Below are 13,483 nucleotides of genomic sequence, written 5' to 3'. Positions count from 1 at the left end.
TTCAAATCTACGAAACCAGAGTCCCCTATGTTTTGTCCTTCTATATCTAGAAGTAAGGATCATCGAATGACGGACCTTCTGATGTGTTGTGAACGGTGTCTGTTCTCTCATATCATGGATACCAGCTTTTCGCAACCATTTATCTACCACACATAATAATGTTTCCTTAGGCGAGATCAAGCACAATTTAAACAACTTCCAAAAAAATTTCTGCTAGGACCAAAAGAACAAGTAATCTTCAAGATCTCTTGAATATTGGGAACAGAACAAATGGTAGAGGTTGTATGAGGCACGCTTTGGCTCAAGTAGCCATGTGGAAACCTTCCCAAGATTCGTGACGGACTTCCAAGCTCCCAGTATAACAGTTTAGACTTGGTTCGTTTTGTAGGTATAACCTATAAAGATCTGAAAGATGTAGTGATTCCGAAGTTCTTGCAAAAGTGCACACTGGTCCCCGGTGCTGCCCGCACAAGCTATTATTGTTCACTTCGTGAGTAGTAGGTACATATACCAGCATTCTCTAATCCATATACTTTTTCTTTAGTACAATCCCGAGCAAAGAAAGTTTAGCACGTATGACTCTTTCCCTTAAACCTCACTTGATCTATGCTGACTTCTGCATTCTCTACCAACCAGCAGCGTCTACCGCTAACAGTATTGAAAGCTTAATCTCCCAATCAACCGCATGAAGGAGTTAAATATTTCCCCAGTCTCCTCAAATTCTAACTATTCTCCTTACAAATTATCCTACTTTCTACTTTAAGGCTGGTAAAGCAGACACCGAAGCGGGTTAACATTATCTCTAATTACAATCAATATACTCTATCCTCCTTTAACTCTTACTTGAGACAGCCTTGGGCTTGTGAACGTGACCATTGTGAATCTCTGGAGCTGCCACCTTGGGTTCTTCTTCAGCAGCATCAGGCTCGTCAAATGCAATCCACAGCTCGAAGCCATCAACGAACTCCTGCTGCAAAGCCTTTTCAACTTTGAAAAGATTCTTTTCTTTGGTTATTTTCTCGTACACCTTGTACTCCTCATCATCAAGCAAACACTTGTCGAGCTCTGCAGATATGGCGTCCTTGTCTATACTCAAACCGATAAATACGATCTCATTTCTGCGATCACCGTACTTACCTTGCATGTCTCTGTCAATGAGAGCCTGAGCTTCTGGTGGGTAGAACTCCTTACCAGCAACAGCAAACCAAGGAATGCCTCCACGCATAGTGAGCATGGGACCAGCGGAAGACCATTCACCACGAATGATGTGACGAGATGCAAGCCAAAAGAACCCTTTAGAACGCAACACGGGACCGAACTTGGAGTTCTTCTTATTTTTGATAATCTGTTCTTCGGAGGGATCAACGTAGTCTTCTTCGTCATCTTCACTGTCTATGTCTTCACCCTCATCCTCGTCATCTTCATCCTCGTCAGCTTCATCCTCACTCTCCTCTTCGTTTTCAGCTTCTTGACCTTCCTGACCTTCTTCGGCAAGACCAGACAGTTCAATCACAACGAACTTGTCTCTGATAAGCTTGTAAAGTCTCTCTGGATGGAATGGCCTTCTGGACTTGTAAACGAAGTTGTTGATACCGTATTCTTCAGTTTCAGGCTTAGGGGTCAATTTGTTGCCGTAGGCTTCTCTTCTAGTCATTTCGTGAAGACTCTGCAACCAACCAGCAGAAGAAGAAGCTTTCTCGAAGTCAAACAACCCAGTACCAACAACGTCATTGACATCGACACGGCTGTAGTTGGTCCTGATCACCTTGGCAACTGGATTGAGAGACTTGATGGTCTTGAAGATTTTCTTCTTCTGCTTTTTGCTGACCAAGTCCATTTTATTAACAATGATGACATCAGCAAACTCAATTTGGTCAACCATGAGGTCGCAGATAGTTCTCTCTTCCTCGTTTTGACCAGTCGAGCCGAAACGGTCCACAAGAAATTCAGTAGTTTCCAAGTTGTGATAAAAGTTTTTTCCATCGATAACAGTGACACAGGTGTCTAATTGAGCAACCTTCTCGAGGCCACCCAACTCCTGAATTTCTTTCAATATTTTTTCATCCTCAGGGGTGACACCTTCCTGGTTTTCAAGATACATATTAGTAAATTCAGTGGTGAAAGTTTCAGCTACTTGCATGGGCTCCGAAATACCGGTCGATTCGATGATGATGTATTCGAAGGCACTGTCTTTTGCAAGAGATACCAACTCCTCCAAAAGGTCACCTCTAAGAGTACAGCAAATACATCCGTTTTGGAGCTGAACCAATTTTTCCTCTTTCTGAGAAACACGATGATTTTGAACCAAATCAGCATCAATGTTTAATTGGGACATATCATTGATGATAACGGCGATCTTAAGACCATGTTCCTTGGTAAGAATGTGTTCCAAAAGAGTGGTTTTACCTGAACCCAAAAAGCCCGAAAGTAGAGTCACTGGGATTGGTTTTTTGATTCCGGCTTCAACAGCCCTTGTGGCCTTTTTCACCATGTTGATATCTCAAATATACTTGGCTTTTTCAGATTAGTACAAGCAGCTAAATATATATCTTCAAAAAAAAAAAAAAAATTTCAAAAAGAACCGGGAAGAAAGTGTTTTGCCCTCTTACCGTTGTGGTTACGGCTTCGAGGCATTGTCGTCTTACTTAACGGTCTGATGGCTCTAAGCGGTAGGCAATACTCTTTTTGCAGCCAAAGGTGGTCTGGCAAGAATGCATTTTGCAGCCATATAACCAGGCTGGTGCATTATTTGTTTCTGCGAGCATTTCATTGGCCCTTAGCTTCCCCACTGATAACCACCAAGGTTCTACCCCTGTACAATTTGCTAAACACGACCTGCAAATCTGGTCTTCTCCTCTTCCAATGAATGATACTTGATTTGTGACGTGAATAAACTGTTCTGTAGGGGCTGTAATTGATTATGAGCGTTCAAATGGCTGCAAAATACAGTTACGTGAGTATCATATAGATCCCTAATAGAAGAGAGAAACTGGAGGGTCTTTCAACACATGAAACGCAAGAGCTAAATAAAATAGCACACGATTATAACCTGATTTTATCCTTTCGATTAGGGGATCCCATAACCACTATTGCCTGTGGCCCTCTACTAGGTTGCTGCAGGATTATTGAGAAGACACAAAAAGGTGTCGTACGCATCAATCAATACATCCAGAAATGTCGGGACGTCAGGGTGGAAAGGCAAAGCCATTGAAGGCTCCAAAGAAGAAGAGTCAGGATTACGACGAAGAAGACCTTGCTTTTAAGGCTAAACAGAAGGCCGATGCTGCTGCAAAGAAGAAGTTGGCTGAGCAGGCCAAGAAGGGCGGACCATTAATCGGTGGTGGCATTAAGAAGAGCGGAAAGAAATAAGGCGTGTGATATATAGTAAGCATTTGAACGTTTGTGATCTGTTGACGTAGGACTTCTTAGGTGAGTAGTCACCCTGCCAGTATTGCTTCGTATGGTGAGCCGGTTGGTTAAAAAAAAAAAAAATGGCGACCTCGGTGAGGGTCGAACTCACGATCTTAAGATTAACAGTCTTACGCCTTAACCAACTTGGCCACGAAGTCTTTGTATAGGAATTTGGTTGCAGACTACAATAAGAAGTAGCCAGTAGAAGTCACAAAAAGCATTTAGCTTGATTTGTTATTTCATTACATGCTCACAAAATTGAAGAAGACTGAGTCAAGCTTTGTAAAGCTTCGGTTGGGCTGGAATCGAAGATAGAGCTTATACTTGTTCAAATCACATAACGAGGAGAGTACACTTCATGGAAAGCCTTCTATGTGACACACATGTCAATGTTAGCTCTCCGTTTTCAAGCATTGAAAGTGGTATATGTTTCTGACCAGTATTCTTGAGCGAAACACAAGCAAACAAAGTGAGCCAACGGAGCTTGTGTGAATCCTCAAGTGGATGAAATAACAAGTCTTCACCATTCTCTGAAAGTGATTAGGAAGCCAAAATATTTTCTTTATAGAGAGACTCTATGAAATCGCCGTATTCTGTTCACAGTTGTAACATCCACCATTTGCAACCGAAATCGGTTTGTACACGCCCCGCATACTGAAAAAAGTTACTCAAGGTTAGCTTTAAGTCTTCAATTCAAAGCGTCATGCCCGCCTTAAAGAAGTTCGACGCTAACGTGGCTCGCCACGTCAAGCTGATGAACAAAAACCTCTGTGCAAATTTAATACGCCATGAGTACATCGTCACCGGCAGGACCAAGGCCAAGAGGGCGCAGGCAAAAATCGAGGCATTCTTGGGAAAAGCTTTACACGAAAACAGACAGATTCAAGACCAACCACTTGAATATCGATTCCAAAATGTCAGAGCGTTGAACTATTTGCAGCCGCCAGACAAGAAGGAAGTCGGGTCAAAAGTGCTTGAAGAGCTCAGCAAGAGGTATACGAACAGAACCCATGGCTTCACCAGAGTGACCAAGTTAGAGCCTAGACTTGGCGAGGATAAAGCTCCCATGGCTATATTAGAGCTTGTTGACTCCGATTTCGAGATCAAATTCTGGTACATCGCAAAGACAGTTGCCAGATTAGAATTACAAGGCTTACCCCTCGACCCCTTGACCCAGCACAACGTAGAAAAATTGACGAAGCTAAGGAAAGATGGCAAGGAGAGGTTCAGAAACGCAGTCGAGGAGTGCAAGGTTGAATTCTTCAAATACGATCCAGAGGAGGGTCGTGTGACGTCTCCAGAGGTAGAGACCAATTTACGCAATAAGCCGGTAGACAGTGAAGTCCAGGCTGGTGTAAAGGCCCCATGGGCATCTAAGTCGAGGCTCAATACGAAACCTCGTCCAGAGAAGAAGACAGTGGAACTTCCCAAATCTCCATTTTTGGCATAAGGCAGGCCCACGCGCCTCATTGTAAATAGCATAACACATGGGCAAAGACATTGAAGGGGAGTGTAGGTGTGAATTGCGCTTCGTAGTAAGCCATCGTTTACACTAGTCTCGAGAAATACCAACAAGGATGTTTGAGGTGAAGGGGATGACCAAAATCAACAATTGAGCGTAGCGATCAATGTGGATAGAATCCAAAGTTTGAGGACTAATCCTATTTTGTTAAAGTCCAATTGTGAACTCTACTCACTGGTTCGTGGCTTCATTGAATATGCGCTATCAGATTGTTCTGCAGTAGAGTGCGGAAGACTTCCCAAGAGTATATGAGAAAGCGCATATCTCAAACGAAACTGTAATCCCTATCCCAGTTTTCTTCAATGTGGTGGTCAAAGTCCCATTTCAAGCCCGCTGGCAAGTTCGCCTTAGTTGTGGGCGGTTCCCAAGGAATTGGTGCAGACATCGCCTTCAGGCTTTACGAGAAAGGCTGCTCTGTGCTATTGGTTGCAAGAACCAAAGCTAAGCTCGAGAAGCAAGCAGAGAATATAATAAAGAACGCTGACAAATCCAGTGACCACGGCTTGAAGCCCACTTGTAATTATTTGGCGTGTGACGTGAGTGACTACGAGGCTACTGCTGAGTTGTGGAGAACTATAATCGAGGATAAGGGCGTCGACCCTGACTTCATCTTCTGCTGCGCTGGATCTTCGGTGCCCAAGCTCTTTTCGGAACTAAGCGGCCAGGAACTTGCTCAGGGGATGAAGGTGAACTACTATTCAGCAGTCAATGTGGTTCATTGCGGGCACAAGGCCACAATTAACAAGGAGAAGAAACACAGACATATTGTGCTTTTTTCTTCCACCGTAGCTTCTTATCCGTTCATTGGGTATGGTCAGTATGCTCCAACTAAAGCTGCTATTCTGAGCCTTCTGATAATACTAAGACAGGAATTGGCCCACTATGGGTACAGAGTAAGCTGTGTGTTTCCTGGAAGTTTTGCTAGTGAGGGCTACGAGGAGGAAGAGAAAACAAAGCCAAAGATCACCAAGGAGATTGAGGGCGCCAGTCCGGCCATTCCTTCCATTGAGTGTTGCGACTACGTTCTTGATCAGTTGGCCAAGGGCTACGATGCCGTGTATACGGATTTCATAGGCTGGCTTTTGGGATGTATGGCCTTGAGCGTGCAACCACGCACGTGGAGCTTCTTCCAGGTGATTGTGGCATTCTTTCTCCTGGCTTTTGCACCGCTCCTCAATTTTTTCATCAATCGGGACGTGAAGAAGTTCTTTAAAGAAAGAGATGCAAACAAACAGAGGACAACTGAGAGTGATCAACAATCAAATGAATAGGTTCTATGTATTAAAAGATTGATTATGCAGCGTAAATTTACTCTTTCTTGCCCGTGTCGGCAATTTTTTTCGTCAATTTGTCGGTCAAAGTGTTCAACTTGCGGTCGGCATCAAGCCCCCACTGGTACCAGTTGATCGAGTAGACCCAATTCACCCCCTTTATGAACTCCTCGTTCCAGTAGTCTTTGCATGTTTCTGCAAAAGAGGGCCTCGTCACCTGGGTTATCCTTCTATTTGGCGGCTGTGGGTTTTTGTCGATTCCGTTGTCAGTAAGGATTCTGTTGTCGATCTGATCTTTCATTTCGAGGAGGCTGGCATGAGTGAGCTCCTCTACGTTCTTCATGAAACCCTTGGAAAAGCTGTACACGGCACCGGTGACTGTTACGCCGGCCAAAAAGCCGATGATTCTTCCTCCCATTTTCGGTGTTTGCCTTGATAGGGTGGGTGGTCGCAGTACTGTTAATGTGATTGGGTACACACAGGAGGCTCACCAAGGGATTTTGGGAGAGTTTTCAGTAGGAAGAAAAAAACCAGCGAGATTACTCTTTGGAGGGAATGCTGTAAATGTAAATAGGCTAAGAAATTCTCTGAAGCTTAGAACTTAAATTTTGAAGGGAGGAATCTCCCGTCAGGCCAACTGGTGATCGATCATACATTGGCTGCGAAAATGGTGGAGATTGACCATAATATAAGTACATACCCTTTGCTAAAGTTTGAAATCTGCATCTGGAGGGCAGTTTTGTCCTAAGTACTTAGTTTTTACGATGATGGAGGTAAATCTGCCTCCTTTGACTTAGCAAGAAGAAAGATCAAGACAAGAAACTAAATCGGCCCACTTTACAAGACAACAATACTCTCTAACGCAGTTTGAATCTCCATGAGAAACTTCCGAGCATTAGATCTCCTCTAAATCGACATCGCAATTCTGAACACTTTCTTAGGGTCTTCTGTATGAACTCTACGTCCCAAGCAAAGTTGTCGATCATAGCAACAAAATTCAAACTATTACCCAATCTCAGTCTATCAAATTCAACCCTCCCATTGACTGAATTCGGAGGTTTCATTTCAAACACATGTATTTGGGTTTTGGTATGTCTTTTTCTTACGCTCGCTGAGATGAGTCCTCAACAATAGTGGTCACACTGGCAGCTAGCCAGGGTCTTCACCAAAAAACCTTCATTGAAAACCCACTCTGGTTCACAGCAGCAACTTAGTAGACATAATTGCCTGGCTGACCAATTTTGCCTGATAACACATCCAGCTCATCATGTGCACCCATGTGTACCTGATTTCAAGCCGTGCGCCGTATCTGGCTCCATATAATGCCCCTCACAATCAAACGTCTTTTTTCTTGTCAGGGATGATTTGCCGAAATATGTCGCTATACCGTTTTGGATATCCTGGATCATGCCCCTGGCGAAGTCAAGAGCCCCACAGCTCACTCTTAGTTACTACAAACCCCCCTCGCTCTTGGCATAGGGCAATCTGGTATTTCCTGAAACGAGGCGGCAGTCTATGTGGATGTTAGCAAAATAAGCTGTCTTACCTGAAAACCGCAAGGATGCGTGTTTCGAAAACAGTTTCACTTCCGAGACGCATGCTGAAGGGAAGCCATTGTATTGTATTGTGCACATTCTCTCGTTGTCTCCTCTCTGTGGGCACTTGAACACCTCTTGCGTCAACTTTAGGCGAGCGTATAGCTGGAGAACCCTCTCCGGGGGACCATATTACAAGACAACTTTGAGGACCTAACTGTCGCGGATTCAGTCAACGAGCCCCTTGAAAAGTCCAGATTTAGTCTTGTTGATTATTATTGTAAGGGTCCACCCATGTCTAGCGAATGGCCGGTGACAAGCGAACGTCAGCTCTGGTGGCCCCTCCCCATTTGCGGCATTGACGTAGATGGACAACTGCTCGGCAAAAATCCAAAAAAAATTTCTTCTAGACCTGCCACCCACACCAAATGGAGAAAAAACGTAGATCTCGCGGAGCTCCGCCAGACCAGATGAGGCTGACCTCTCGAGGCTTGAGAGTCATCGAAGCTTCCAAGTGACTCCGCAGAGGAGTGTGCCTTCATACGCTTTCTTTCGCAGCCATCATCAAGTGCCTGAAAGAAGCCTCTGACAGACGCCAGATTGGGACAGCCGCGCTACCGTCTGCGCAAGATGACAAATGCTTATGAGAGATCTCTCGAGATGAATGAGACGATATTCGAGTGTCAATGTGGCTAGGGGCGCATTGCAGCAGTGTTCCTGGTTTTTGTGTTTCCTTCTTTACGCAAGTTGGAGGCGTTGCAGTGGGATTGGCCGCAAGCGCCAAGTCTTGGTCTGTTTCTTTGCACCCATTTTTGCAAGGCTACGCCAGAGCCTCTGACAAGGCCCCCAATTGCAATAAATACCAGGAAACTTTTCCTGCTGTGTAGTTGATGTAGCAATTTAGTCAGGCAGATCATGAGGTATCTAAAACCCTTTCTTCTTTTGCAAGCTGGTGCTGCCTTTGAGCTCTTTGATAAGGTCGACTCGGGGTATAAGGCCTGTGGTCAAGTACACCAGGCAGTGGTAGCACCTGGCCTGGATAGCGATCACTTGGATGTCTCTCCATATTGCGACGTCGATAACCAGCCTTATTTGGGCTCAATGGCCTTGTGCTTGAAGGATTCACTAGTTGATGAAGACTATATTGATCGTTTCCTTGCAGTCTGTCCCCAGTCGCTCTCGAAGCATCAGTTCGATGAGGCTTACACCAATGCAACCAAGTATGCGGTCAACAGCAGCTCGTCTCTGGCAGCTCTGGAAGCTTCGATTCGACTGTTGTCGTTTTCCAGAGGCACAGTGTTGCAAGTAGCTTCTGACATCAGCAACTTCGACAGAACGAACAACTACTCGGTCATCTTCGGTGCTACACTCACCGTCTACTGGTTTTTTGTGTGCATTGTTGCTGGCATAATTCATTGGACAAGAAGCTTTTTCCCAAACTGGTCGGGTGCTCTTCTTGCGTGGGCTCCCGTCAATCACATTAGGAGACTCTTTATCATTCCTCCTACTTTCAAAAAGGCTCACTTCAATACCAAAAAGCTTGGGCGTTTTGAGTGGCTTGTCCCTTTGAGGATGGAATCTATCTTACTAGCGATATACTTTATCTTGAGTGCTGTCTTTTGTGGTGTGGAGATCAATAATGCTTCAGACAGACCCGTGTATCTACAAGTGGGAAACAGAAGCGGCATTCTCACTATCTTTGCCTTCCCAGTGCTAATTCTTTTTGCTGGTAGGAACAACTTCTTGCAATTTGTAACTGGTTGGCAATATACTAGGTTTTTGATCTTCCACAGGTGGATTGCAAGAGTCTCCTTCTTGATGTTGATGGTTCACGTGGGAACCAAGACAATGACACTCAAGTCTTTCAACAGTTACCCTTCTTCACTCCGTGATGGATATATTCTATGGGGACTCATAGCAGCCGTGGCGATGGGGTGTATAATTGGATTTTCGATGTTTTGGCTTCGTCGTACGAGGTACGAATTATTTCTCATCACTCACTATATTCTTGCAATCTTGTTAATTGCGGGCGGCTTTGTACATGTCAAGCATAAACTGCTTGAGGGCTTCTTCATTGCGTGCATTGCTGTCTGGGGCTTCAACTTCCTCGTAAGAGGTGTCAGGCTTGCACTGTTTGGGGTCCAGGAAGCCACAATTGAGCTCAAAGCTAATGAAACCATCAGAGTGGTCTCAAAAAGACCTTCTTGGTGGAAACCACATCCAGGCAGCCATGCCTTCGTGCATTTCCTCACACCAACAGCATTTTGGCAGTCACACCCATTCACCTTGGTTGATGAGCCTGAAGATGAACACACCATCGGAATGTACGTCAAAATAAAAGGCGGTGTCACGCATGGGCTTTATCAAAAATTGTTGAATGCACCAGGTCACACTCTCAGGGTGAAGGTGATGGTAGAGGGCCCTTACTTCGAAAGAATGCCAGTGGAGATTGTCGACCGTGCTGTATTCATTGCTTCAGGTAATGGAATTCCAGGCATGTATGCTGGTGCCAAAGATTTTGCAATCAACTATCCACACAGGCCGGTGAAATTGGTTTGGATCATTCGGGACTATTCATCACTCACATGGTTCACTACAGAGCTTAGGCAGTTACAAATGCTAAACATGGAGGTAATGATTTATGTTTCTCGAGGCTCCAAAGAGAGATCCCTGGATTTTGGAAAGAATGAGAGTGAAAAGTCCGATAATGGAGCTTTCGACTACATGAACAGTATGAGAACTTCGCTTTCTCACATAGAGTTCATTGAAGGACGTCCTGATATGAGGTCACTAGTAGGGGACGAATTAGCATACGCCGGTAATAATAGCACAGGTTTTGTTACTTGTGGGCATCCTGCCATGGTTGACGATATCAGGGCTCAGATAGTTCAGGAGCTTGCAAGGGATCCAAGCCAAAAGATCGAGTTATTCGAACAATTCCAGATGTGGTAACTACAAAACATGATTTTCCGATACCATCTTTACTATGTACAAATGACCATGAGATTATTATGACTAGTTTTGTAGGTCGACAGCCTCTGGTTCCATGGCTTTCGACAATGCATTTCTCAAGAATGGGAACACATCAATCTTGTCGAGCTTGACACTGTTGCCAGACTCCCTTAGCGTCTTGACTTCTTCAATAGCATCCTTTGTGTCACGCAATAAGAACGGCAATTCTTCCATGACGCCATTGAGAGGCAACTCGAGAGCATCAGAGTCGTGGTTCTTTAGGTATCTCTTTACCTTCACGTTGGCAACGAAGCTGAGGCCCTCGACGAACTTGACATTGATATCTCTTTCCAAATCGTATTCTTCGAGAGAAGGTTCAATGCCAAAAATCGCATATTGCAAACGGACCAATTTGTCATTGAAACTTGGGATTAGGTCTCCTGTGGCATTAACATAAGCTTCCTCAAACTCTTTTAAGTACTCAGAGATTTCTTCGGTCATCGTCTGTGCTCTTTCCATGGCAGTTTGCCTTTCGAGCAAGACCTGCTTGATCCTCTTTTGCGTCAACTTGAGCATCTGATCGACTTCGGTAAATTTGACGCCATACGATATGTGGTGTACGTAAAAGGTCTCTCTGCCCAACATGTTTCTTTCCTTCAATGTTAAGTACCAAATCTTGTGCAAGTCGTCGAAAGACTTTCTGCGTAACTCAGCCATGGTCCAAGCACGGCAGTCTTTTATTTCCTCGCCAGGCTCTCTAAGAGAGTATTCTGTCTCATTACCTTTGGGAAAGAATGCCCATAATGGATGATCTGGGGAAACATCGAAATTCTTGTGGGTGGGAACGATGGGTTCTCTGAGCTTGATGCTGGAAGTCGGGCCAAACTTCAAGGGCTTGGCTCTCGCAAGAGACCTAGTACCCACATGGAACCCTCTGGTGAAAAGTAGCATAATCTATGGCTGATATCCACTGTTACTGTTGCAAAAATTTTTGTTAGCGAGCATTGTCAGTGAGATCACGTGCACGGGGTTGGTGGTGGTGTTCTTTGATGGAATGAACTCCACGGACAGAGTGAGGAGAGTTTTATTCAAATAAGTCCTAATATCTACGTGGATCATTGATCTCTTCAGTCAACATTTTAACATGTAAATTCACCATGTAAAAGTGAGGTGATCCTGTCTACACACTATAGAAACTACAAGTAGAATCACAAACTAAAAAAGAATGGAGCCTGGGAAAATTGGATAGATTAAGGATATACTAAACTGCGACGGACTCGTTCAATAATTTTCCATCGCCTTCAGAAGTTGAAGCCCGGTTGTACAAGCTCCCACTTCAAGTGTGTGCAAATCCTGTACGTACTACACTGCTTGAGATTTCCAACAAAAGGGTCCCCTTCCTCGTATTACACCATGTCCTCAATACAAACGGCACCCCAACAGGAGGAGCCTCTTGATCTCATCAGGTACCAACTAGATGAATACGTTCTTGTGAAATTGAGAGGAGCACGTGAAATGAAGGGCAGATTGCAAGGGTTCGACTCTCATTGCAACATTGTCTTGAGTGATGCTGAAGAAACCATATACGGTGAAAAAGAGGATGACACGGTGAAGAGGAAAACTGAGATGGTGTTTGTAAGAGGCGATTCGGTGATCTTGATAAGCTCTATCGAGTGATAGTCCAAACGATTTGTCGCGTCATTAAAATGTACATTATAATATACTGATTAGCATTGCCATTTCCCCCATATTGTAGCTCTATAGATTAGTCCACTTCCATGGGCTCATCGAAATTGCGCAAGACATCTTCGATAGCCTGCAACCTTTTTGCGTTTGCTAACCATCTTTCTTTGGCTCCGGCACCTCTGGCCACAAGACCCTTGATGTCTTCCGCCAAGGACTGGATAGTCTGTTCGTATTCGTCCACTATCATGAACTCTGCGTCTTTAGGGATGTAAGGAGAGCGACTTAGATCAAATGACACTCGGGTATCGATTCGGCGGCATGCTCGAGAATGCAATAAGAGATCGTACAAGTGCTTTAGTGTATCAATTGAGTGCAGCCTCTTGTCCACGATCTTCTCTCCGCCCTCGGTGCCATCTATTGCGTCCACCGTCTTGAGCTTTCGGAGCTCGATATCCAACTCCTGCAACGACTGTTCAAGTTCTTTCCTCTCAAACACAGTCAGTTCATAGTCAATAAGCGTACTATTTGCGTTGGGCTTTTGGTCTCTGAAACCAATGGTGCTGCTGCTTCTAAAATTTGTCTTCCAGTGTTGCCCTCTCCCACTGGCGAACAGATGCTCAAACTTGCGGACCATAGTAGACATTTTGTCTACGATAGGCGCATGAGTGTCTTTGAGTGTTTTGAGAGTTGCCTTAAGATTCATGTTCTTTTCTGATAGCGCAACATAGTCCTTCTCGAGCTCTTTGAGGTACTGCGGTGTGTTACTCTTTTCGAACTCCACTCTTTTTAGTAGTCTCTCCACATATGATGGGTAGGATATTTTGAACTTTTCACTTTCAAAGTTGAGCTGTTGTAGCCTTTTTTTTGTTTCTTCTGAGATTTCACCGCTCTCTAGCTTCTCTTTGGCAACAACATTGGCGACTTCAAGGACGCTCTGACGAAACTTCAAGTACAGATGAGCGACAACGTCGTGAGTATTAATATATGATTCGATGGCGACATCAATGATTCCTTGTTGTTGGCTCGTTACTAATGACATGCCCGAAATATGTAGTGTTTTGGAGACATAATTTTGCGAAATAGTTTGTCTGCGAGTCGCATATACA

The 13,483-nt window shown here is 44.4% G+C and overlaps 8 protein-coding genes and 1 non-coding gene across 9 annotated transcripts; 4 read left to right on the top strand and 5 right to left on the bottom strand. All coding sequences in view use genetic code 12, as the record gives it.

The window, feature by feature from the left end:
- Positions 1–832: 832 nt before the first annotated feature.
- On the bottom strand, positions 833–2,491 carry CJI96_0003532 (uncharacterized protein; the record flags this gene model as incomplete). The annotated part of the gene is made up of 1 exon (XM_029032636.2): positions 833–2,491. The coding sequence occupies one exon, from the start codon at positions 2,489–2,491 to the stop codon at positions 833–835; it is 1,659 nt and encodes a 552-aa protein (XP_028892951.2).
- A 1,001-nt stretch (positions 2,492–3,492) lies between these two features.
- Positions 3,493–3,569, bottom strand: CJI96_0003531. Its single transcript has one exon. It is a non-coding gene; the product is annotated as a tRNA-Asn (tRNA).
- A 545-nt stretch (positions 3,570–4,114) lies between these two features.
- MRPL8 (mitochondrial 54S ribosomal protein bL17m) lies at positions 4,115–4,861 on the top strand (the record flags this gene model as incomplete). Its single annotated transcript, XM_029032637.2, has 1 exon — positions 4,115–4,861. The coding sequence occupies one exon, from the start codon at positions 4,115–4,117 to the stop codon at positions 4,859–4,861; it is 747 nt and encodes a 248-aa protein (XP_028892952.2).
- Positions 4,862–5,235: 374 nt separating this feature from the next.
- Positions 5,236–6,204, top strand: KSR1 (3-dehydrosphinganine reductase; the record flags this gene model as incomplete). Its single annotated transcript, XM_029032638.2, has 1 exon — positions 5,236–6,204. The coding sequence occupies one exon, from the start codon at positions 5,236–5,238 to the stop codon at positions 6,202–6,204; it is 969 nt and encodes a 322-aa protein (XP_028892953.1).
- A 37-nt stretch (positions 6,205–6,241) lies between these two features.
- CJI96_0003528 (uncharacterized protein) lies at positions 6,242–6,622 on the bottom strand (the record flags this gene model as incomplete). The annotated part of the gene is made up of 1 exon (XM_029032639.1): positions 6,242–6,622. The coding sequence occupies one exon, from the start codon at positions 6,620–6,622 to the stop codon at positions 6,242–6,244; it is 381 nt and encodes a 126-aa protein (XP_028892954.1).
- Positions 6,623–8,654: 2,032 nt separating this feature from the next.
- On the top strand, positions 8,655–10,691 carry FRE7 (Fre7p; the record flags this gene model as incomplete). The annotated part of the gene is made up of 1 exon (XM_029032640.2): positions 8,655–10,691. One exon carries the CDS (start codon positions 8,655–8,657, stop codon positions 10,689–10,691), a length of 2,037 nt encoding a protein of 678 aa, XP_028892955.1.
- Positions 10,692–10,754: 63 nt separating this feature from the next.
- Positions 10,755–11,642, bottom strand: CJI96_0003526 (mitochondrial 54S ribosomal protein uL29m; the record flags this gene model as incomplete). The annotated part of the gene is made up of 1 exon (XM_029032641.2): positions 10,755–11,642. The coding sequence occupies one exon, from the start codon at positions 11,640–11,642 to the stop codon at positions 10,755–10,757; it is 888 nt and encodes a 295-aa protein (XP_028892956.2).
- A 462-nt stretch (positions 11,643–12,104) lies between these two features.
- Positions 12,105–12,368, top strand: SMX4 (U4/U6-U5 snRNP complex subunit LSM3; the record flags this gene model as incomplete). Its single annotated transcript, XM_029032642.2, has 1 exon — positions 12,105–12,368. The coding sequence occupies one exon, from the start codon at positions 12,105–12,107 to the stop codon at positions 12,366–12,368; it is 264 nt and encodes an 87-aa protein (XP_028892957.1).
- Positions 12,369–12,456: 88 nt separating this feature from the next.
- Positions 12,457–13,416, bottom strand: CJI96_0003524 (uncharacterized protein; the record flags this gene model as incomplete). Its single annotated transcript, XM_029032643.2, has 1 exon — positions 12,457–13,416. One exon carries the CDS (start codon positions 13,414–13,416, stop codon positions 12,457–12,459), a length of 960 nt encoding a protein of 319 aa, XP_028892958.2.
- Positions 13,417–13,483: the final 67 nt, after the last annotated feature.

Source organism: Candidozyma auris, chromosome 3, assembly GCF_003013715.1.
Source record: "Candidozyma auris chromosome 3, complete sequence".
In the NCBI taxonomy this organism is placed as follows: Eukaryota; Fungi; Ascomycota; class Pichiomycetes; order Serinales; family Metschnikowiaceae; genus Candidozyma; species Candidozyma auris.
This window is presented reverse-complemented; position numbering and strand designations above follow the sequence as displayed.